The following is a 23,879-nucleotide window of genomic DNA, read 5'->3' as shown; positions in this document are numbered from 1 at the left end:
CGCCAAGTGATCTGGCTGACATCTCCAAAACAGGACAATATATAGGCGCAGTCGTGGTTCAACCAATCCCAGCAGCTTACAGCAAATTATGCAGGTTGCCCAAAGATGCGATTTCATGCATTTTAGGGGACAAAGTGTTACGGAAAAAGAGTTGTTTATGATCATAAAATTAGACGTAGCAAGTAGCGCTGTTTTCCCTTTTAAATACTATTTTCTTTTTGAGACGTCTCAGTCTGTAAGTCTTAATTTATTGTTATATGTGTGCAAATTTTTATTACCGGAACAGGTGGCTACATTCGATTTTACAGTCGATGGAATTCCGGCGTTCTACTGAGAACCCTGTGACTGATGTCAGTGGACATACCAGTAATTTAACTATCCCAATTGCTTGGAAACTGCAAAGTTACTTTGTCAAATAGCCGTCCATCAAGTTTGTATGAGCGTGTGACATCAAGCGGGCCCCTCTTTTTGGGCTCTCAGTTCTGACTGATCCCCCCTTCTTTCATCCTAAAAATCAAATGATCCCGCCAAAATCCTACCACCCCCCAGGCGATAAATAATAACCGGTCCCTAACATGAAAGGTTTTTTGGGTTATATTATTCTTAGGAAATGTAAACAAAGTGGCGTTTAGGTCGTGTTCTATTGAGATCAACCGTTTCTGGTTAGTTGGGTTGGTTGGGATATTTAGTGTTCTATTGGGGGAAAACCTTTTTCGGTTGGTTTGCTTTATCAACTTTTTCAACCAGCCTCAAACCAGGTTAAAACAGTTGAGAGAGCAGTTGCGTGATTATGTCACGTGATTCTAGCTCGTGTAAGGACTATTCCCAGGAGTTACCTTGCTTCAAGCTAAAACTGTTGGAAAAGTGTGCTATTGAGAAACGTTAACCATATCAACCCAAACCAGTTGCGGTTGAAACGGTTGATCCCAATAGAGCACGAGCTTAGTCTAACAAGGATTTCGAGTTTCAGGTTCGATGATCGGCAAACTGGTTCAGAAAAAAATTCAAGGCAACGAAACTTCATTTGGAGGCTTCTAGAATTTAACCAATTGAAGTCATATAAATCCTACAAGCTCTGAAGATCGAATAGTAAAAGTAACATTATACATGTCTTCATGTCTCTAGAATACTTTCTACCTTCGGGGTGCCTTTCGCGAACAATTCTCACGCGCGTTAGTTTCAATAAATTATAAAACGTCAGTTTAACTGAGGAAACATGTTTCCAGAAACTTTCATAGACTTCAAAGCGCATGCATGTTTCCCAGTTTTGCCATACGGGAATCGAGCAAATTTTAACGGGGCTCCCTAAAGTTTTACGATTGCATGGGCGCTGAGGACGAAAGCTCAAGTAATCTGCGCGCGCTCAAAGGCAAACGTCAGTGTTTCTCGATTTTTATGACGTCAACATGAGCACAAAAAGCAAAACTGACAGTGAATTTTCTCGCGTTTCCTTCGGTGAATTTTTTTAAAATTTGGCTGAGTTGTAACCACATATAATTCCTACAAAATACCTTATTTTTGTTAAAATATGTCAGAGCTAATCTAATATATTTAGAAGAATGACAAATTACAGAATATTGGAAAAACCGTCTGAACAACCTTTACTTTTTCAAAATGTCAGGCAATATCATTTCCATGATGTGGCAAAGCATGAAAAAAATTTAACCGAAGGCAAGTATAAATATTAAGGACTTTAGGCCAAAATGAGGAATATATCTGCCTGTCATTAAATGAGTTGTTACCATGGCAAGAAAAAATTGGCAACCAAAAAATAAGCCTTATTTTAACAGTGCCCATACTGGTAAATCTCTACAGGGAAACCTTTAAGAGAAATTAACTAAGTTTCCTTTTCTAACTCGCGCTCTGTAGCGAGGGGGTTCGTAAATACTCTAGGGAGCTACCTTAACGGAAATCCAAGCATGCGAGCACGAGCAAGCGAGCACTCATCTAATTTTTGCGAACCATTCCAGCAAAGGCCAAATTTTGGCGAGCACTTTTAAATTAAATGGGACCATTAGATACTCCACCTTTTGCCTGCTAAATTCGCTGTTTTTTAGTGACGTAATTTCGCGAAACAAATGGAAATGTTTTTAAACTTTGCCCAAATTTCTCTTGTTGCCTCCCCAGCCCGTACGCCTGTGGGTAAAAGGTTTTAGCTTATATTCACACACAATTTCTTTGTCTCAGCTGGCAAATTCGTTCCTAATAGTTGACTGATTATGCCATTTTTGAAGTGCCTTTTTCCAACATTGAGGAAATACTTTTAATTTTTTTCACCTTAATTGTACCATCTGCATTTTGCCCTCAAGATCGCTGCCTTTGTTCTGTATTCAAATATCTTTGCTAGTTTTCTCGTTTTCTTTTCTAATTGAATATCAATCGCCAGCTGTTTGTTGGCGTTATTACACGCTGAATCAGTTTGCCTCTGCACTTTGTTAATTGTCTTCTCCAGTACTTCTTCTTCTCGCAACATTTTAGCCTTTTTTGTTTTCGCATATCTCAGAGTTTGTTCTGTAACTTTTAACTTAACCATTTGCCATAACAAGGAGGCATTTATTGATTTATCATTTTGATATTCCTTCTTAACACCCTGGATGGTTGCCTCGATGTCTTGCGTCTCTAATAGATACGACGTGTTTAATTTTCAAAAGCCCGATTCCCTTGGATTCGTGTGAAGTGCAATTTTAATTGTCATCATCAGTTGTATGATCTGTTTTAAAGCCCGCCGAGACGTCCGTGCGCGTGACGTTACACATTAGTCTCTGACTCACTAAGAAAAAGTCTAATCGACAATGTATTTCGGGTTTCCTTCTGCCCCGAGTGGTACTCTGTGCGACCCGCTTAGTCCCAAACCCGTAGCCTGTTTATGACCAAAATTTTCGATTTTCTCCACCCTACTTATGACCTGACCAAAAATTTGATACCGTATTTGTGACTGTTGCGGCTGACACAGTTGCGCTAAACATAACTTATGAAGGGCTTTTGTTGACGGTCTTATTGATAATGAGGAAAAAGTAGCTTCTTCTAAGACACATACCCAATTCAAGACTAGAGTGAGAGAACCATACCCTATTTATGATCAAAATGGCCAAAATCGGTACCCTATTTATGACCAAAACGGCTGAAAATCCATACCCTTTGGGGCCGCACATATCTATATAGCCCATATAAGGGAGTACCCCTCCCCCCCGTCAAGAGACGACGACTCCTGTTACGAAGAATGCACAGAAACAGCAATACTGGAATAACTGAGTTTATGTTCGTTTCTCGTAGGTTTAGAAAAGGTGACCTCGATTAAAATTGACATAATAGAAGGTAGTAAAAGGTATTTTCATGAATCGTAACAGGAACGGCGCAGCAGAAGGTCTGGGTGGGAGGGAAGACTTTATCCCCCACAATTTCAAGCAAAAATACCCAAAATAATAATTTTACAAATATCTCCAGACCCCCTACAAGTTAGCCCCTCTGGCGCTCGCCTGTAAGCACCCCCCCTTCCTGAATTCAAAATATGTTTCGCCATCCCTGATGGTAAGCCAATTTTTTTCCCGGCGAATTGTGAAATGGCTACTTTTTTCCAGAAGTGTGGCAGCTCTCGTAAGCTTGTAATTGTTTTGTTTGTTAGCAGTTGTTATTGTTTCTGGGGTAATGACATTGTTTCTGTTGTTTGTTGTATTTTTCTCTCAAAGGGTATCAAACCATTCATGTGAGACCTTTCAACACCTGCTAGCCGAGCCCGCTTTGTTTTTATCGTGCATTGTGATTTTTTTAAATTTTAATAAATAAACTAATTCTGTTGCGTACACTTATTACAACGTACTTATTACATGACTGATAAAATGACTTCATTGTGATTGGCTGAGAGCAGGCCAATTTATCGTTAATTCATCATTTGCACTGCGGTCTAAATAAATTAAAGCGCGCGCGTTCAGTTCGCAATTTTCTCGGTCATATAATAAATGAGTAACCGTTGAACTTTTGAGAAATAATTATTTTAAAATCAGCTCCAACGCTTCATCTAATTTAGTATGCAATATTTGAAACTTTATTTTTTAATCGCTTCGGCACTTTTTTGATGTTTATGGAATGATATTGCATTAAAAGGCCTTTTTCTTCAACACTGGGTAGTTTTCTCATTATTTTGCGCTGCGATAGTAATTTGTGAACAGTTTTTTTGCGGGGGCTTATTTTCGGCCTGATTTTGCTGCTATCAGACGGAAAAAGTTTGCGGCTCGATATTTTTGGTTTAAAGCGAAACTGAAACAAAAGAAATTCATTTTTAAATAGTATTCGGTAACCTCTACTTGGGAGATAAAAATCGGCCGATTTTATTTTTTAGTCGGAAATCATCGGTCGTTTCAAGTTAGGCGCAGGGCCTCTTAAGCAATTAAGAATTTACACTACTCGTGAGATTTAAAAATTCTTTCAAACTCGCCTAAGGCTCGTCCAATTTTGAGAGAATTTTCAATTATCACGAGTAGTGTAAATTGTTAATTGCACTCACATTCATACGATTACCGATACTAATAGAGTTACTTACATTACTTACAGAACTTGTATACGATACAATTACTTGCACCACTTGCAATACTAATACTTGCAATAGTTACAATTTAATACGATTACTTGCGCTATTTACAAATCTTGCACAGCAAATAGGTTACTACAGCATGTTTACTTACAATACATGTCAGTAACTTGAATTGTTAATTTTAGATGATGAAAATATTCATGTATGTACACATGCGCCTTGTTTCTTTTCCTTTTGTTTCCATTTCCTTTTCAGGAGACTAGGCTCAAGTTATCAAGCGATTACAACAACACCAACGGATGCTCCCACTTTTTTTAAAGCGATTGCAGTTGTATTTTCTTCTATTTCATAGATGTGTTTTAAATCTAGTAAGAATTATAGTTTTGGAAAACATTTTTTCTGTCTACATAGCCAAATGTAATATTTAGCATTTACGCAGCAGATGTTAATTTGAAGTTTATGTTTAGAGCTATCTGGCCTTAGGCCCAGCGCTGTATCAGGCTCTAAAGGGTTCCCTTGGCAAGACTGTAGCCATACTTTCAAACTGGTCCAAAACATTTGAGTTTTTGGGCAACCCCAATAGAAATGTGCCAATTTCTCTGTCTCTCTTTCACAGAAAGTGCATTTCTATCTATCGGCAAGTCCAATCTTGTTTCAAAAAGATGTTCGTTGATATTCCTTTATGTAAGAATTTAAAATTGAAGGTCATAAGTTTTGTGCTCTTTGTACATTGAAAAGCCATTTGATAAGCCTCTTTCTAGTTGAGCTCTTGTCTTGTCGTAAGAGCGACATCTTTCTGACACTTTTGTTGGCTTTGGTTAGGTGATTCACTTTTTTCTGATACAAGCACAAGCGTCCCAAACTCACGATTCGAGAAATCGATCGAATATTTTAAATGATTTATGTAAGCGTATCGAGTGGGACGTGACTACCCAAAGTACGCGGTGTTGTGTTACTCAATTTGAGCGTTCTACAAGGCGTTGTATGGAGTTAAAAGTAATCAGGGATAAAAACCCTGAACGAAATAAAATGTTACCTTCTTTTCAATTAAATAAAGAAAATATACTCACCTTGCAAAGTTTCTGTTGTCCATTTGGCCTATTTCATCGTTTTAGGGGCTTTTTGAGATGTTTGTAGCAACTTTCTAAATAAACAAACGGAAGGACTTTTCTGAAAGTCAAGGACGCGTGTGATACAAGTTTCTTATATACAAGCCTACTTGGTTTTGTACTTTTCAAAAATTTTGTCAAGAAGCATTCATGTTTATTCAGTTTCTCTAAAAGACTGAGTCCGCGAAGTTTCCAGCATGCCAAAATCGACTTAATTTTTTCTATTTTATCTTTGTAATTCAAAGATATAGTTACATCAAGGTCTGTTGACAACCATACCTCTAACGCTCTGGCTTTTTTTTCCGGCCATTTGAACTTCTTTTCAGGACAAAGTTGAAAATCCCAATCCACTATCGCACCAATCCACAAAGCTTCTGTTTTTTCCTGTTAAGTCTGAGGTCGAAAATATTACTGAAAGTGTCTATTATCTTTAAAGATCCTAGAAAAGATTCCTCCGAGCCGTCTAAAATAAGGGTCGTATCATCTGTATATTGGCCGAATTAAGTCTCTTTACCCTTAACGGTTATGCCACGGATTTCTTTCTTTCTTTCTTTCTTTCTTTTTTTTTGGCGATCGCACTGGCGAGAACTTCTACGTACAGAGAAAATGAATAGAGAAGGTGACAGAGGGCAAACTTGCCTAACTCCCTGGCATAGCTGAAATTGCTTGCCCATCCACTGTTTAATATAGTTTAATACAGCTTTGACTATTTCAATAACTTTCTTTTAGCTCGTTCAATAATGGTGGACCGAAACCAAAGCATTTGAAGGTTTTACGAATGAAAGACCACTCCAGAATATCGAAGGCTTTTTTAAAATCAAGGAAAAGGAGAAGTCCCAGCATATAGTATTTGATAACGCTATCTATTTTAATAGATAGCGTAATGAAGCCGGTTCGGTCGTTGGAGATACGTACGGTAGAAAAGTTTTGATGCGAGGCTTGCTTTAGCTTTTGTCGCGCTCTTGTAGTCGCAATTCAAAAGCTTTGAGGGTCGCCAGTTCTTAATAGAATTCAGTTCAGCATCCTGTTTTGGTATGAGCTTAATACAGCCCCTCCTTTGTGATATTGAGGGCTTTCCTATTTCGTAAGAATAATGATAAGAGTTAAAAAACATTTCCACCACATCCATTTCCCGGCACTAATAACACGAGGCAGCCCTGTGAAAGGGCCTTTGAGTAGGGCTATAAGTAGGCTGTTCATCTCTCGTCGGGTCATTTTTTCTCTAGTAGGTGTTATTGAATCTTCTTGTCAAACTAAAGGGAGTGTAGGACTTCTATCTAAATCGCGAAGGGTGTGTCAAAAACTAAGACCTGAGATCTAAGATCTCCTCCTAATCCTAAAACCCCCTCCGAATCTCAAAAGCTACGACTTGAGTTTGCCTTTTAAAATCAGAAGTTAAGACAACAACGGGTTTAACTTTTTGCTGCTCAAGATTGTGTGCCCTGGTTAACTGCTAACTTGTCCATTGTTACTTTTTCCGTTTTAAAAGTACCGTCACTCTAGACAGAAGACCAGAGGGTCCCAGAGAAATACAGGGAAATAGACAGGGGAAATGAAGGAGAAAACCGGAGAATTCCACCTCCTTAATTTGGACACCTTGTTTGATGGTGTTTAATAAAATTGAATGTCGACAAACAGTTGATCAAACACACTGTAAAACATTCGTTTGGACGGTGATCAATGTTTGATACCGAGCGTTTGGCCACTCAGTATAACATCAACATGTTTGGTCAACAAACGGTGTTTGATTTTGTTTGATTCCCGGGGGGGGACTTCAATTCCATGTAAAAAGGACGGGGGTGCTCTTCGTACCTTTGAGGGATTAAAAAAACAGTTTTCGTGCCTCGAAGGATGTTAAACCCTCAAAGGTCCACAGCGGGAGCTTTTGTTATACCTGTTAGGGTATTTGGCCAAACAAAAATAAATGAAAAAGAGGCGACTTTTTAAAACATTTAGCTATAAAAAACTGCGAAAAAAATTTTCCTAAAAAACATTTAATAAATTTTTAAAACGGTTAAAAAATACACGACGTTTCGACGTTCTCGGACGTCATTATCAAGTAAAAAAAAAAAAACAACAGTATGAATTTTCTATAAATAGAAGAAAAACAATAGTTCATTAAAAAGAAAGGTAACATAAACATAAGCTACAGACTAAACAAAGAGTTTAGCACTGATGGAGTCACTCTGAGTGTTAAGGCTAGGCCTCAGTTCTTTGATGAATAGCATTTCGTACACAAGGCAGTCAAATTTTCCGTGGCACTTCTTGAGAACACGAAATTGACCCTCATTAAGAAGATTTTTGTCACCGTGCACTTCTAAAAGGTGTTTACCGATAGCCGAATACTTGTGTTCGGCAATGCGTCGATGAAGGTGTCGGGCTGTGTAACCAACATAATATGATAGGAGATAATGTGTTGTTTTAGAATTTGTACCTCTCAGGGGAGAAAACAATTTCAAGCCACACCCACAAGGTAAGATCTTGGTACCTCTAACGCGGTAAACGAGAGGCGGGTAGCGTATTATTATACAAAGGAATTCCTTCCTTCCTTTTGATGGGTTCTTCTGATGGGTTCTTTGGAAAATTTTTCGGGTCACTTTTATATGCAGGGCGCCCGATCAAGTGATACCCTGGGTGCTCGAGGAATTTTTTTCGCGTTCTTTTGGACCTTGGAAAAAGATTCCTGTGGCAAAAACAAACAAAACAGTCAGGTAGTTTAGTTTATGCTGGTTAAGTTACGTGGCAGTTGCTATAGCCTGGGACACTGTTCGCAGGCTTGACAGTTGTAGAAGAGAAGTAAGAGACGAACAAAAAGCTCAGTGGGAGATACGTAATCGGTAGCGGGGGGAGAGGGGGCTGAGCTGGATCACGGAAGGGACCAACCAAAATCTTGGCGAAAATCTGCGATTTGGACAGAAAACTACTGCTGGTTTATCAGTTTCTCTGGTTTCTCGATGGAAAAAAAGTATTCACTTAATACATGTAATTAACACTCTCAGTTACGCATCTTTCCAGTTCGATTCTTTCTTTTCGCGCGATCAAGAAAGAGAGAATATAGACAGGTCTATTTTTCTGTCAGTCTTTTATTGAGGGCCTTACTGAATGCGAGTTGAATTTGAGCTGAATTATATTTGGTAAATTCCTGAACGCTAATATTAGGTTGTTTGTTATTTATTCTGTTTATTACGAATCGGTTAAAACCGTGCATAGAAATGGCAATACTGGAATAAATCTGTTGAAGTTGTCGGTTTTCAGTAGGTTTGGACAAATGTCATCATTAGCGAGTTGAATTGTGTAAAGGAATAAGATTATAATCACAATAATTTTACAGTGTTGAATATTCGTATAAGGGACGGATCATTAGAAAAGTGATGGTGTCGGGGTTAGGGAGTAGGGAAAAACCCAGAGAAAATTAGAGCAAGGGAAAATGGCAGGAAAAAGTTATTGGAAAGAGAAACCCAAAGAAAATAAATTCATGGAGAAGAAGGATTGCATTTTGGTATCAAACCAGTTAATTATAACTCAGCCAAGGTGCGATAAATTTTCCAGTGTTCTGTCACTGGATCCCATTTATATAAAGCCACAGTGTTTGTTTTGAGTCTCATACTTTTGTCAACTCTTCTATCTCAACTAATCACAACTCATACATTTTGATTATTTCTCAAATTTAAATAGGTCAGTCCTCTTTTTGGACTGACATTTTGGAGCGGAGGGCACTACCGACCCGAGGGGCTGTCCGACAGCCGGAAATACGTCTGCGTTCGCAGGCTACGAATCCGCTCGATTTACCGCAAAAATCCACAGTCCTTGCGCTTTTTAAGGCCAACTCCGTCGATCCGAAAACCTATCCACCCCACTCATTAACCCTTTGTACCAAATTTGGGAGGGCAAACTACAAAGAGCTTAACAACTTTCCCGGCTTGAGCTGTCTTCTTAGACTTCTCCACATCAGGTGGCTAGATAAAATTCTAGACACGGAGGTCCTGTAACGGACCAGCATCCTGTGCACACAACCTCTTACAGAAAGCACAGGCGAAATGGGCTGGCCATGTTGTCTGAATGCCAGACAGCCGACTGCTCGAACGGCTGCTGTATGGAGAACTGTGTCAGAGCAAGCGTTCAGTTGCAAAGAATCCCTCAAAGGCCTTGGCGCAGGCATCAACGTCAACGCTTTGGAGTGCTTTCTCTGGACCGTCCCACCAAGCGAGGGAAAATCATCGCATAGAGGCCCAGAGCAAATGCGCCACGCGCAGGCGAATATGGTAGAAAACAGATTAAAAAAAATTCGTGCAAAGGGTTGCAGTTGGAAAAAAAAAATCTTGCACAGTCAAAAGGCCAAAAAAAAAAAAGAAAAAAAATCATGCCAGGTTTTCTGATAGTCTGTCCGTAAAAGGGTATATTCGGTACAAAAAAACCTATTACTTTTCCCCTTCAGTGCATTTTTTTTTCTCGTGGTCAGCCGTGAGTCGTGATTTGAATAGGCCTTGGCGGATTGTGCTAGCGTAATTTTTGGCATAATTGGAGCAAAAAAGCAGACATTTTTAAACGAGCACTGCCACGGCATAATTAGCAAATTTTAGCACTTTTTGGAGCATAAATTCATAAATTTAGTAAATATGGTGTATTTTCTACAGAAATAAATTAAATTTAGGTAGTATGTTCTTGCAATGTGTGTCGTTGAAGGTATTTTAAAAACGGTTCAGAGATGCGAGCATTTGGACAGCTGATGGCCGAGCCGAGACAAACTGCCATAAAACACAAATAAATTTGCAACAACAGTTTATTTGAAAAACATCATAATTTGGTGTCGTTATTGCGCATTTGGGGGCCTCTATGTGCAGAATCTACGTCCTTTTGTGAGCATAATTTCGGAAATCAGGAGCATAATTTGGGAATTCTGGCATAATTTTGGCATAATTTGGCAAATTTTCGATCATTGCTAGTAGCATAATATGCCACTTTTAGGAGCACAATCGGCCAAGGCCTAGATTTGAACCACTTTGGTCCACTTCGTTCACTTCCTCCACTTCCTCCTCATCCTCTCCCTTCCTTCTCCCTTCCCCGCTCCACACCCTTTCTCACCTGGTTATGATTGGCTCATTTGAGAAGCCAAAGATCTTGAGCTATTTAGGGAGTTGTTTGGGAGCTGTCTTAAAAGAGAAAGTACTTCTACACCGTTACATCGAAAGGAGTCGGTTCTTTTCTGTTGTTGCAGTCCAAGGTAAGAAGTTTAATGTACAGATGCTCAATTAACGTGAATTGTTTTCAGCCAGCTTTTAGTTTAAGCTTGTTTACGCCTGGTGCGTGTAAATGAGCAATTTAAGCTGAATTCTTGTAGTGAGATCAAGTTCGGCTTGAATTCCTTGAAACAGAAACTTTGAAGTGAAGTTTGTCACCTTATTTATGGCATAAAAGCAGTGAAACAGCGAGCGGTACTTATAAAGCACAAGTGGAAGTTAGGTTAACGAAAAGGTAGCTTGTTAAAGTTGAAGCTGTAAAGATTTTGAACGGAGTTGGACGAACGCGGAGCGATCGCGCCATGGAACTGACGATATTAGCTAAGGCGTTTGTTTTGAAAATGTCCTCAAAATTTAATCATTGTTTTCAATAACAGCTTCTTGCAGGCTGTGTTAATATTAATACTGATATTCTTGCTAATTTTATATTGTTTAGCCAAAATATGACAGCTAATAAACTAAAAATTGTTCTATAGCCTAAATGTTATGTGATTTCTATCAGATTCCTCCCGTATGTAAAATTACTGGAAGCTTCGTGAATTGATTGTAATTTTTGTTTTCATGTCTTTTAAGATACTTCTCAGAAGTAAGAAAGCATCCAAACCATTGTAAGTATCACTGTATACAAATGGAGAAAATGTCAGCTGAGAAGCTGAGGAAGGGGATTTATACAAACATGTATGGAGAAAGCTGTTTACGTCTGAGTGGTAAAGGGTTGTCAAAAGTTCCTGAAGCTGTGTCTGACCTGACTGAATTGGAGGAACTTGACTTGTCAGATAATTATCTGAAAGAATTACCAACAAGTATTAACAAGTTGAAAAATCTGAAAATGCTGAGATTAGACGGGAACCAGTTGAGAGAACTTCCTCACAGTATTTGTGAGTTGAGTAACCTGACCGGCCTTAGAGTGAGTAAAAACCAGTTGTCTGTTCTACCTTCAAACATTAAACATCTCAAGAATCTCTGGGGACTGGTCTTGAGTCATAACCAGTTGACTGCATTGCCTGATGAGATTGGTGAACTGAAGGAGCTGGTATGGCTGTTTGTGAGTAACAACAAGCTGACAGTTTTATCATCACATAAAACATCTCAGTAAACTCGGGTCACTGAACTTGAGCTATAACCAGTTGACTACATTGCCTGATGAGATTGGTGAACTGAAGGAGCTGATAGTGCTGTTTGTAGTTGGTAATCCTCTAACATTGGAAGGAATGAGAAAGGTTGTGAAGCTACAGAAGAAGATGAAGTTTTACAGAGATGTTACAGGTAAAGATGTGAAATGCTTATTATTTGTATTTTATTTTATGTCTTGTGAATGAAATGAATATTGGAACATGTAGTTTAACTTAGAAATTACATAATTACAAATGTGCTGCTGACCTTTCAGTGTATCTTTTAGAAGAAGTATATTTAATATATCTGTGAAGCTTATTTAGATTGTTATTGTGGAAAGTTTAACTTCAACTGCATGATATAGGCATCCTTGTTACTGTTCATGAGTAGTGAAACATTTTTAAAATAATTGTCAAGGAGTGTAGTATACTTATTTCGAAGTTTTGTTTGACAGTGACTCTATGTGAACGTTAAAACAACGTTTATAGCTTCTTATACAAAGATATTTCGACCGTTTGTCCATTTAGGAGTGTAGTGAATGAAATAAATAATGGAACATGTAGTTTAACTTAGAAATTACAAATGTGCTGCTGGCCATTTAGTGTATCTTTTAGCCTGAGAAGAATTATATTAAATAATAGCTAATTTAAGATTGTTTTTGTTGAAAGTTTAATTTTAACTGCATGATTTATATAGGCATCATCGTTTCTGTTCGTGAGTTTTAAAACATTTGTTAAAATTTTGTCAAGGAGTGTGAAAATTTCTTGGTGTTGTGGAAATTAAATTTGGTAATTGTACTACCCAAATACTTCTTTCTCCAATATTGCTTGGTTATCAGTATTTGATTCAATAGTTTTGAGTGAAATTGAAGGCAAACCCTAACCAAAAGAGCATCTTATATTAATAATTTCACTATGAACTGTACAGAATGTAAAAAAAAAAAATTAAATTGGCAGAGAAGGGAAATACTTTTACTGATTTCATAGTTTCTTTGTGTTTTTAAAATTTGAACTTTTAACTTGGAAATGCAGCTCATTTATGAGTGCAGTTTTTACACAAAAAAATTAATGTTTATATCACATGCACAAAATGGTTAAAAATATCTTTACAAGGTGTGAAATTCCCTTCCTCTTTATTAGCACAAAAGTATTAATTTTTTACCATATTCATGTTAGTATAGGTAATCATACGGTTTGGAGTTCAATTTGGAATAATTTGCACGAGTGAGTTTTTCAAAAAGCTGAAATTGCACAAGCCGCTTCGGAGAGTGCAATTTTAGCTTTTTGACAAACTCACGACTGTCAATTAATTCCAAATTGAATGAGAAAAACTGTATGATTACTTATTAATAACATAAACATGAAAAAATTCGTGTGAAGGAAGTGCCGGTAGATCTTTCTTGAAGCCATTTTTTCTCATTCGAGAAAACTGTTTTCAAAGTTTCCGGACGAAATATTCGTCATCATTTTATGTGATATCATTGGCTTAGAAAATCTCCTACTTCCTTTCAGCCAATCACAATCCAGAATTACGACGTGTAATTTGCACTGATGTTACACTTTTTGCACTGGTGTTACACTTGACTGCACTGCTCTCAGCCAATCAGAATTGAGTAATTTTTTCATGTATATTATTATACAGGTTACATTTATCTTTCATGTATGAAGCTTTATATAAGAATTATCAACTACACTTTAATTATAATCTTATTAATTGACAATTAAAGAATATTTTTCTTGAATTTTTATATTAGATCATGTATTTGAACAAAGTGCAGAAGGACAAAGAGCACAACTGGCTTATGAAAAGGCTCTAAGAGATGGCTTTGTGAATGTTTACCGTGGCCGCATATTACTAATTGGTCAGGATCGTGCTGGTAAAACCAGTCTAAAGAAGAGTCTCCTAGGCCTGCCATTTGACCCTAAACAACAGAGTACTGATGGAATTGAAGTACAGGCTTCAACATGTGAAATAGAAGTGGAACAAGTTAAGAACTGGCATTCCACCCATGAGAACAAAGCAGGATTGCTAGAGTGTTCTAAAGATATATCAAGGATAGTGATTGAGAAACTGTGTGAAGGAAAAGAATTTAGGGCTGAAAGAAATGATCCCAGAAGGCATAAGGTTTGAATAAAGTTAAATGTTTAGAGGTACAACGTGTAGTTCCAGAAAATATCCATCCCCCCCCCCCCCCCCACGGAAGGGATTGGAAATTCAGGGGGGTCGTGGGGGTCAAAGGCCCAGGAATTTCTGGAGGGGGGAGGGGGTTGTCTTAATGAATTTTTTTTCCAGACTGGTCTCAATTTTCATACAGTTGTACGTAAAGTTTCCTTTGCATTTTGCTTCTTGAGTTGCGAACGCAGAAAATAAATCTTGCTAATTTAAAGTGCAAAATGTAAATTTTTGTGCTCAGGTTAGGCTGGATATTCTGTCACCGCTAGAGTCCCATCATTTTCCCGAGTAGTGGCTGGTGATCAAAGCGTATGTTGTGGAAAGTAGATGAGTTAATCGTGACTAATTGAAAATATGTCTGTCGCACTTGACCAGGTACTTCTGTCACTACTATCTGTATCGTTTCAGCTGGAAGATTTCGTCTCATTTTTAAGCTGTTGTCGCAAGCGTGAAAAGTAATGTTTGAAATGGAAGAGTGCATCAACATTGAATTCGCCGAAATTCGGAATCAGTAGATAACAGACCTCTTATCTCGTTAACAATGATTCTTGAATGAGGAAAACAGTACAGTAGCAATTATATTTCAGGAGGCAAATATATTTTTCAGTGAGCCGCGTGCGATATAAATCAGCAGAAATTAGATAAATAAATGACTTGCTGCTTCAATATTTCCGCATAAAAGCCGAAGACAAAGGGAAAAAAATCATTCGACACCCATTTTGAATCACACAGAAATCATAATATTTACATTTAAGCCCAAGTAAATGTAATTTAAGGGAAATCATGAATGGTAGTGAGTAACATAAATCCATTCACACAAGTTTGTTTACATTCCATGTAGTGTGTAAGGCTGAAATGTTTTCAAACGCAGACATGGTGCTTGCAACGTCATTTTCGACAAAACTTTGACTGAGAAAAAAAAATGTTTTATAAAGATTTTCAAGGTTCAAGCAGGTTTTCAGAGAAGGTGGAGTACAAGGTGGTTTACCACAGGCTAATGCCATCAAGAAACGCCATCAGAAATAAATGCTGGCAAAGTGAAATTATGCAAATTTCGAAATTGGCAACATGTCAAATTTTCACCGCCAGTCGACGCGACGCCAATTGTCGCGAAAAAGATTGAATTACATTTTACACGGCTACAAAAAAGTCGAAAATGCATTCTTTTTACTCTTCTTATAGGCAGTTGTAGTCATCTTCCAACATTACAGAGAAGAAAGGGTTTACAGCAAAAGCTTTCACTTCGTTATTCATTAAAACTGGAAGGTATTTTTGGCGCAGTCTGTTGTTGTAATCACTCATGGATGGCACCTGGGATGTGTAGCAAACAAAGTTGCTCTCTTCTGAATGTCATGTTCTATTTATTAATAAAGCAAAAATATATCACTAATATGATCTGAATTCTTTTAATCCCAATGCAGGACTGATATTTGAAAACATAAAGCAGAGCAAAGCATTGTTTATCTCGTGGTCTCAAATAGCTAGCCGTTGCTAATAAAATTATTTAATATACATGTTGTGTTTACACCGAACAAAGCGTGTTTTACAGTACCCATGATAAAAACCTGTGGCAACCATATGCTGGAATTCGCTGCCAGAGTTATGAATGTTCACTGTGACAATACTGTGGTGTACTTGCCTGGCAAATTGAAGAATTATTTTTCTTGTTGCTCACGCAACTCGTAGAGCAAGATCAAGAGCAAAGGACTGCATAAGAAAAATATTTGGCACTGCTACGTGACAACCCAAATAACAGTGCAGCTGCGAGGGACATTACATAAGAACGGCAAGAAAACTTAACCCATTGGAAACGTTAAAACCAGTAAGATCTTTATTGAAGGTCAGGAAAGTTCTGATTTTCTAGCTTCCAAATAAAATTGAATCTTTCAGATATATACTTACAACAATTTGATCCGCCGAAATTTGATACAAAACATGCACTGAAAATTATGTTGTTTTGATTGTTGTGCTTTAAACTGGTGCAGTGTAAAGCGTTTCTTTTTCAGCGTTTCTCTCTCAATGGTCTTGGAAATTAACTTTTTTAGTAACTGCTGTTTTGTTAAAATATTTATGAAGCAGAATTGACAGTATGAAATCTGTAATTTTCATATCGCAATTTCTGCGATATGCTTGTTTGAGGCAGGCGATGTACCTTCTGGCGATGTGTTGGTCACAATATCCACCAAATTTTTCAGGAAAAAAAGGTAAGGATCAAAATTCAGTATTTTGCACTTTAAAAAAAATAGCTTATTTTTGGTTTCCACAAGGAGTAATAATATTTCCAGGGGGTGTGCGACAAAAAATGGAATTTTGGGAGGGGAGGGGAGGTCCATTTCGTGAGCCAATTTTGGAAAATCCAGAGGGCAGGGGGGTCATAGGAAAAATCCCTTCCTTGGGGGGGTATGGATATTTTCTGGAACTACACAATGTATATTTAACTTTCATTTTACTTTCTTTGGACTATTATATCAGATCACCTCTCTCAGTTAGATAGCTAATGCTTGCCTGTCTTAGAACAAGATAACTATAATTAAATATTTGTTATGATGGAGCATTTAATTCAGAGGAAATTTCAATCTGTATGCATGGTGTGTGGAAGATGTGGAACTGTCAGTCAGGGTCTATTTCTGAGTACCTGTGACTTTTAATTATCAAGTCATTAATCACTCTTTTGTTTGATAATCTATTCTAGGTTGAGGAGATTGTAGACTCTAAAATTTCCTCACCATCAAGAGAAGTAAAAGCGATGTCAAAGCAGTCCCATAATGGTGAACATTTCCCTGAATGTGGAAGTAAAATTGAGCTGAATGAACCTGAGGTAATGATCAACACCACTTCACCTGCAGATGATGTCACAAAGTATGTTCATCAGTTCCTGCAGTATGTTAGAGGTGAACATGTTGAAAGTGATATCACTAAAGAAGAATCTGTTACCAGTTTGGATGTGTGGGATTTTGCTGGACAGCACCTGTACTATGCCTCTCACCCACTTTTCCTATCATCACGTGCACTGTATATTTTAGTGCACAATCTCAACAAGCCATTACTTGCGCAAGCTCAGCCGTGTGTTAGACAAGGTACTTGTGACATTCCTCTGAAAAACCCAAACAGAGAAACAAATCTGGAGAATTTGCTATCCTGGCTTGCTACAATTCACAGTATTACACAAGTGAAAGGAGAACCAGATATTGATGCTGAAAGTAGGCTGCCCTATCTGCGACCTCCGGTACTCATTGTAGGCACACATGCTGACAAACAATCTCCTCAAGACATTGCAGAGATGAAATTAGAAATACAGAAGAGGATTTCTGGTAAGGAATATGGGAAACATGTGGTCCCACCATTGTTCAGCATTGATAACACAAGCTCACTGATCTGGAATAGGATAAAGAAAGTTATCAGGAAGGGTGGAAAGAAACAAAAACATCAAACAGGTATTAAAGTACTAATGTCTTGCTGTGTAAAACTGATTAAGTATTTGATATATAGATATAGCCAAGCCTAAGAGCGGAACTCCTGATTACAATAAGTAAACCTGGCTTGAGCCTGCGATCCAATTGAAGACCAGCACGGGGGCAGCAGTTAACTTATGACCTCGAGAAATGCAATTCTTGGGTTCTTACCAGTATGGTGCTCCGCTAAGGGTAGAAATGAATTTCCACAGAGATCAGAGCAGACTCTCTTTCTGGCTTGCCACTGTTGCTTGCTCTCATAAATTTACTACTTGCTCATGACACCAGATTTGAACCTATTTACAAGGTACCTACATGCACACTGTAAGGATATCTCAGTTATATGTAACCACAGGATCAGTATCAAAATGTGTGTGGTTTATTTTCAGAGCAAGAGGGGAAGACAGATGACATTCAAGAACTGCGGAACAAAATCATGGAGGTGTTGAGACAGGAACCATATATGGGGGAGAAGATACCAGTCAGGTAAATAATAAATACTTATAGTCTTTTTTTTGAGTATTTTTAAATCAGCAAGGTATTGTTGCACTGACATTGGAGGAGAAGAAATAGGCCAATTTCAATCTATAATTAAAATTTTAACTTAGCTCTGAGGCTTTGGGGAATAAAACAAAAGAAAATTAATTCATCCCTTATCTGCAATGCAATTTCTATTTGGTGGACAAAAATAATTGTCACAGCTTAGTTAATTTGCTGGATGCCCAGCCTTAATGAAACCTCTGTTTGTGACAACATTTTGATGGCTTTCGTAAACTAGCAAATCAAATTTTAAGAACTGTTGTGTGCACAGGTAGGGATACACATGTATGTTGTTTGAATACAAATGTATGATCTTGACAAATCTGCTTTTATAGTTCTTGCACTCTCATTTTAGTTGCAATTTGAAATAAAAGCCATCAGAACGTTAATATTATATGGCAAGGATTTGAAGTAGTTATCCTCCGTTAATCAAAACTTGTTCATTTGTGGATACTATGGCGATCTTCAAGGTAAATAGTACAAATAATGGCTTGTCATGTAATGTGATTCATTTTCTCTGATCTCTTTTAGATGGTTTCTGTTTGAAAAGGTGATTGAAGCCTTGATTGCCAAACAGATTTTTCACATAAATCTGGTGCAACTCCAAAGCTATGCCAAAAAGCACTGCTTTTTAGAAGATGAAAAGGAGTTTGCTGGCATGATCAGTTTCTACCATGGCCTTGGTATGATTATCAAGCATCGCAGTACAGTTGTTCTGAAGGCTCAGTGGCTGATTGAACTATTGAAGCAGCTGATAACTATTCCACACTTTGATAAAATGGTAGGAAAAAAAATTTCAATATTAGAAATTTCAGTGTTTAACCTTTACCTGATCTTTTCCTCAAGAGGTTGTTGTCACTTTTTTAATATTTGTATAGCTGAAAAACATTAAGTTACAGTATGTACACTACGGTATATACACAAACATGTATTTGTTCATCTTTCTATTAATTTGGCCGCTTTAGAAAATGATATCATTCTACATGATGCAGTGCCTATTAGATACTTGTAAATTAATTGATTAACCACCAAGTTGGGAAAACTAAATATCAAATATAAATATTTTCAAATTGTATAGGGGTGAACAGGTTCAAATTTTTGGGCTAACTAGTGATGGTTTGATGCAATAGTGTTGAAATTTTTTTGTCATCTTGTCAACAACAGGACACCTTATTTCAGAGGAAGAGATACAAAGCTGTATTTTCCAACTGTGCTTGTTAATTTTCTGTGTTTTGATTTGAATTTTGCTTAGCGTGGAATCATGCATTTGTTTGAGCTTGTTTGAGCTTAAATTACGGATTTTTTTGAGCTGGAGTCCTGCTTTGTTGGCCATAACAATGCATTACAAAAGGAATATTGATTATGAATAACAAAGGCTAGTGCTTTTGCAAAAACTGGTTTTAATGTCTTGGGGGTGCGTTAAGAATGCATGTGCCATGTTGGCTTAAATGCAACATGTTTGAGTGGAGGTGATTTAAATATTTTGTCACATTACTTTGTATTGTTATAGCTACGTTGGGACCACTCAGTAAACTTATCATATGCTAGGAATGTCAGTACTACATGAAGAAACATCTCTCAGTATATGTTTAAAATGAATGTATGTTCCAGAATCTCTGTTTTAATAAGTAACTGTTACATGTAGTTTTGACATAAAAGCATTCCCTATTTGAGAGACTGCTAAGTGTACTTACAGTTTTTGCCATTGTCAATATAGTCTTTAGCCTCATGTGTGGCTAAAGTAGCCAGGTAGCATTATGCATGTACTTATAATTGTCATTATGATGATTTTTCTTAGGATCCTGTACATGCCAAGTACTGGGATGAACTGAAGAAAAACGGCATCCTCTGCATGGAACACGTCGATCGTGTCTTTTCCAAGTTTATTCAACTAGGTGTTATCAAAGATGACATTTTGAACATGATGGAGCAGTTTGGTTTGATTGCCAAGTTCTCACCCTCCCCAAGTGATGTAAAATACTTTGTACCAGCTCAACTTGAACCATCACCTGATGACTTTTGTCAAATAGAGCCATCCCACACTGATCCTTGTCCTTTGTATCTCCACTTTGTGCATGGCTTTGTCCCTCATGGTCTGTTCTCACAGCTGGTGTCGCAAACCATTCGTTGGTGTTGTAAGAAGACTTGGCCCATTGAGCACCCCATGCTGTACCAAAATGGAGCTTGTTTCTTTATTGGGAAGCAAGTCCATAATTTCATTCTCATTTGCAAGAAGAGTTTCATTAAGATCATCTTAAGGCAAAGAACACAAAGTCATCAGGTGTCAGCAGACAAGTCGGAAGAACTACCTACACTAGTTCGGGAGTTTGTGGAGAGAACTTTGCAAACCTTGTCACAGGAGCTGCCATACCTGAGTGGACTGCAGTATGAGTTGTGTGTAGCCTGCCCATACTGTCATCAAGGGAGAGATGGGGCTGGTCAAGAGTGTTCAAACCATGGAAGAGTGTCATGTGTCGATGAGGAGTGCTTCCACCTGCTTAAAATGAAAGAGGATCAACCACTGATCTGTACTAGGAAGCCCTGGGGTGAAGAACACCCTGTCCGTGGCCTGGAGAAATGGTTGTTGAAGAAAACTAGCCAGGTATGTGATTTATGTAATCTATATATTTAATGAAAATCTACTTAATGAGAAAAGATCTGTGTTTCACCTGCGTTTGGGGGGTGGGGGTGGGGGGCTGTTGGTGTTGGACTTCCTTTAAAGCACCATACAGGCGAGCTGTATCTGAAAGGAGGTAGTGATTTCAGAAGTTGAAGAAGAAAATGGCTTAAATCATCACAGGATCCTGTGAGATCTTGAAGGATTTGTTAGGATGATAACTAGGATTGGTGTTTTAGTTAAGATGCTGGAGAATGAAAAGAGATCCTGTGAAAACTCATTTAGGATCCTACACAAGATACTGTAGAAATTCTACCAGTGTACTCCAAAGGGTTTGGGTAACCTTTCCTTTGTCTACTGTAGTATGTCAAAGGGACACCAGCAACTCCTTAGGTACCATGTTGTATGGAGGGAATCCAAAAGTATCAGCTTTTCTGAGAAAAATGTTTAGTGGCTGAGGGATTGGACCTCCTTGAGTTCTGCTCCTTTCTCAAGTAATTCTTTCTACTCCATCCTCCCCGCCTAGGATTTCTTTTGCCTGCGGGTCTTTACTGCAATGCTATAGATGTGAAAGGGAGGTGCAGTGGCCTCATGGTTAATGTGCTTGTCTCTGGATTGAGCAGTCCGGGTTCGAACCCTGGCCAGGGACATTGTGTTGTGTACTTGGGTAAGACTTTACTCTCACAGTGCCTCTCTCTACCCAGGTGTATAAATGGGTACCGGTGAACTTAATGCTGAGGGTAACCCTGCGATGGACTAGCATCCCATCCAGGGGGGAGTAGAAATACTCCTAGTCGCTTCATGCTACAGAAACCGGGATAAGCTCCAGCCTGATGGGCCACTTGGCTCATATACAGACTTAACCTACCTACCTTACCTATATATGTGAAAAGTGAACTAATCAACAGGACATGAGCACAGGACAAAGTAAAAATCTGAGTCAGATTTTTTTCTTTTTTCTTTGTCCCACACTGGTGTCATGTTGATTAGTTCACCTTTCACATTTTCATTGCGGAGGTTAAATTATACCTCTGGAGAAATGATTTGATTAAGGTCAGTTACTTATAGAAATCGCAAAAGATTAAAATTGACTGTTTCATGTTGAAGATAATCATTAAGACGCTACAGAAAGTTATTTGCTAATTGGTTGTAAACCTTTTGTGTCTTTTATTGTAAAAAGTCCTCATCAGGCTAAAAGTCCCATACTGGTAGACTTCATCTAATTTCCTGTAGCATTAAGCAGTAGGTGTATTTTTACCTCCCCTTGGAGGATGCTAGTCCAGTGCAGGGTTACCCACAGCCTAAAATTTGCAATACTCAGTATAGTATACATTCATACACTAGGGTGGAGAGAGACACTGTGAGAGCAAAGTGTGTCTCCCATGAACACAACACAGTGACCCTGCCAAATCTCAAACCTGGACTGCTTGATCTGGAGGCCAGCTTTAATTGTAGGTGTGGTTCTCTTGTAGGGTTTGAGTCCTTCTACCAAAGTTGCCACTTCACAAGACGCACCAGCAAAAGAGAATCAAGGGAAATCTGGTACAGCATTGAATGTCACTCTGTTGGCCAGTGAGTGGGATTCATCTAAAGGAGGCTTGTCAACCATAAACAGAGAGCTTGCCACAGAATTGGCTCAGCATGAGCAAGTAAAAGTCACCCTCTTAGTCCCACAATTTTCCTGTTCTGAAGAAGGGAAGAGGACTGCTGAAAGCCACAAAGTGTCCATTAGAGAAGCAGAGAGACGTCCAGGCTACGATGACCCTCTTGACTGGCTGAGTTCCCCACCAGAAGACCTTACCATTGACATCATAGTGGGCCATGGAGGGAAGCTTGGTAAACAAGCCCAATTCATCAGAAAATCACACAAATGTAAGTGGGTCCAAGTACTGCATACTGCTCCTGAAGAACTTGGAATGCATAAAGACTATCCAAATGCCATTTCCAAAGGTGAAGAGAAGAGCAGAATTGAAATAGAATTGTGTGAATTGGCAGATGTTGTGGCAGCAGTTGGACCCAAGTTGACGGAGGCATACTCCTCTTATCTGCGCTTTTGTGAGAAACACCAAGACATCATTCAGCTGACACCTGGCACGTTCAGTGAGTTTTCAGACATCACACAAGCAGCAAGTGAGCGTAATAAGTTTAAGGTGTTGACCTTTGGCCGTGGTGATCCTGAAGACTTTAGTCTTAAAGGATATGACATTGTGGCTAGAGCAATAGCTGAACTGGAAGACAGCTCATATCATCTGGTGTTTGTCGGTGCACCAGATGGGAAACAGGAGGAAGTTGCTGAAAACTTGCTGCAAAGTGGAATCTCTAGAAATCAGTTGTTTGTCCGAAGATTTATACAAAGTAAGGAAAGATTGAAAAAGTTGTTTTGTGAAGTTGACCTTGTCATCATGCCGTCTAGGACAGAGGGATTTGGATTAACTGCACTGGAAGCCTTGTCTGCTGGTCTTCCCATTCTTGTGAGTGGAAACTCGGGATTTGGAGATACACTGCGCACTCTACCACTAGGCAAGCCATTTGTGGTGGATTCTGCTGACCCTACAGAGTGGGCCAAGGCAATTAGAGCTGTACGTCTGAAAGACAGAGCAGAGCGACTGCAAGAGATTCAAAGACTACGGGCATCCTATGAAGAGAAGTTCATTTGGAAGAAACAGTGTGAAGCCCTTGTTGAGAAGATGTGGAGTTTGGTTCATGGTAAGGCTTTGACTTATTGTTTTTTACATTGTCATGATCAATAATTATGTTACCCAAGTGAGACTCACCTGATTTGTTTTCTGGTGTTATTTTCTCCTGTTTGTTCATCTGTTTCACAGCATATCCAGAAAATCATGCAGTAAACCATCTCTAGTCCTTTTACTATTGAACAAATTTTACTCTAAGCGAATCCAGATGTGTTCCAAAGCTTAGGGGTGAGGGTGGAGGGGATTTTAGCAAAGATATGATGTTTTTTCTCACTACATAAGGGGGTCCTTCTGAAAAGCTGGAGGAGTGATTCTAAGTGTGTTTTTTTTTACTTTCCCTTAATAAGTTTCTTAGCTCTTTATCAAGTGTTTTGATGAAAGAAATTGTACTTCTCAAAAGTTGGGGTGGGGCTGTGGG

At 38.5% G+C, this 23,879-nt stretch overlaps 3 protein-coding genes across 7 annotated transcripts in view; all 3 read left to right on the top strand.

Moving 5' to 3' along the window:
* Positions 1-18,664, top strand: part of LOC145496109 (uncharacterized) — a 56,187-nt gene extending 37,523 nt beyond the window's left edge. The window contains exon 5 of the mRNA XM_081475743.1: positions 18,001-18,664. Coding sequence (XP_081331869.1) covers positions 18,001-18,101 — 101 coding nt within the window. The 3' untranslated portion in view covers positions 18,102-18,664. The remainder of the gene's footprint in view (positions 1-18,000) is intronic.
* The window catches only part of LOC145496102 (uncharacterized), a 492,363-nt gene that overhangs the window by 219,632 nt on the left and 248,852 nt on the right, over positions 1-23,879 (top strand). The gene's annotated exons all lie outside the window — the stretch shown is intronic.
* Positions 10,750-12,050, top strand: LOC145496145 (uncharacterized). Its single transcript, XM_081475789.1, has 2 exons — positions 10,750-10,858; positions 11,448-12,050. Exon 2 carries the CDS (start codon positions 11,503-11,505, stop codon positions 11,968-11,970), a length of 468 nt encoding a protein of 155 aa, XP_081331915.1. The 5' UTR covers positions 10,750-10,858; positions 11,448-11,502; the 3' UTR covers positions 11,971-12,050.

Source organism: Orbicella franksi, chromosome 8, assembly GCF_964199315.1.
Source record: "Orbicella franksi chromosome 8, jaOrbFran1.1, whole genome shotgun sequence".
NCBI classification, from domain to species: domain Eukaryota; kingdom Metazoa; phylum Cnidaria; class Anthozoa; order Scleractinia; family Merulinidae; genus Orbicella; species Orbicella franksi.
This window is presented reverse-complemented; position numbering and strand designations above follow the sequence as displayed.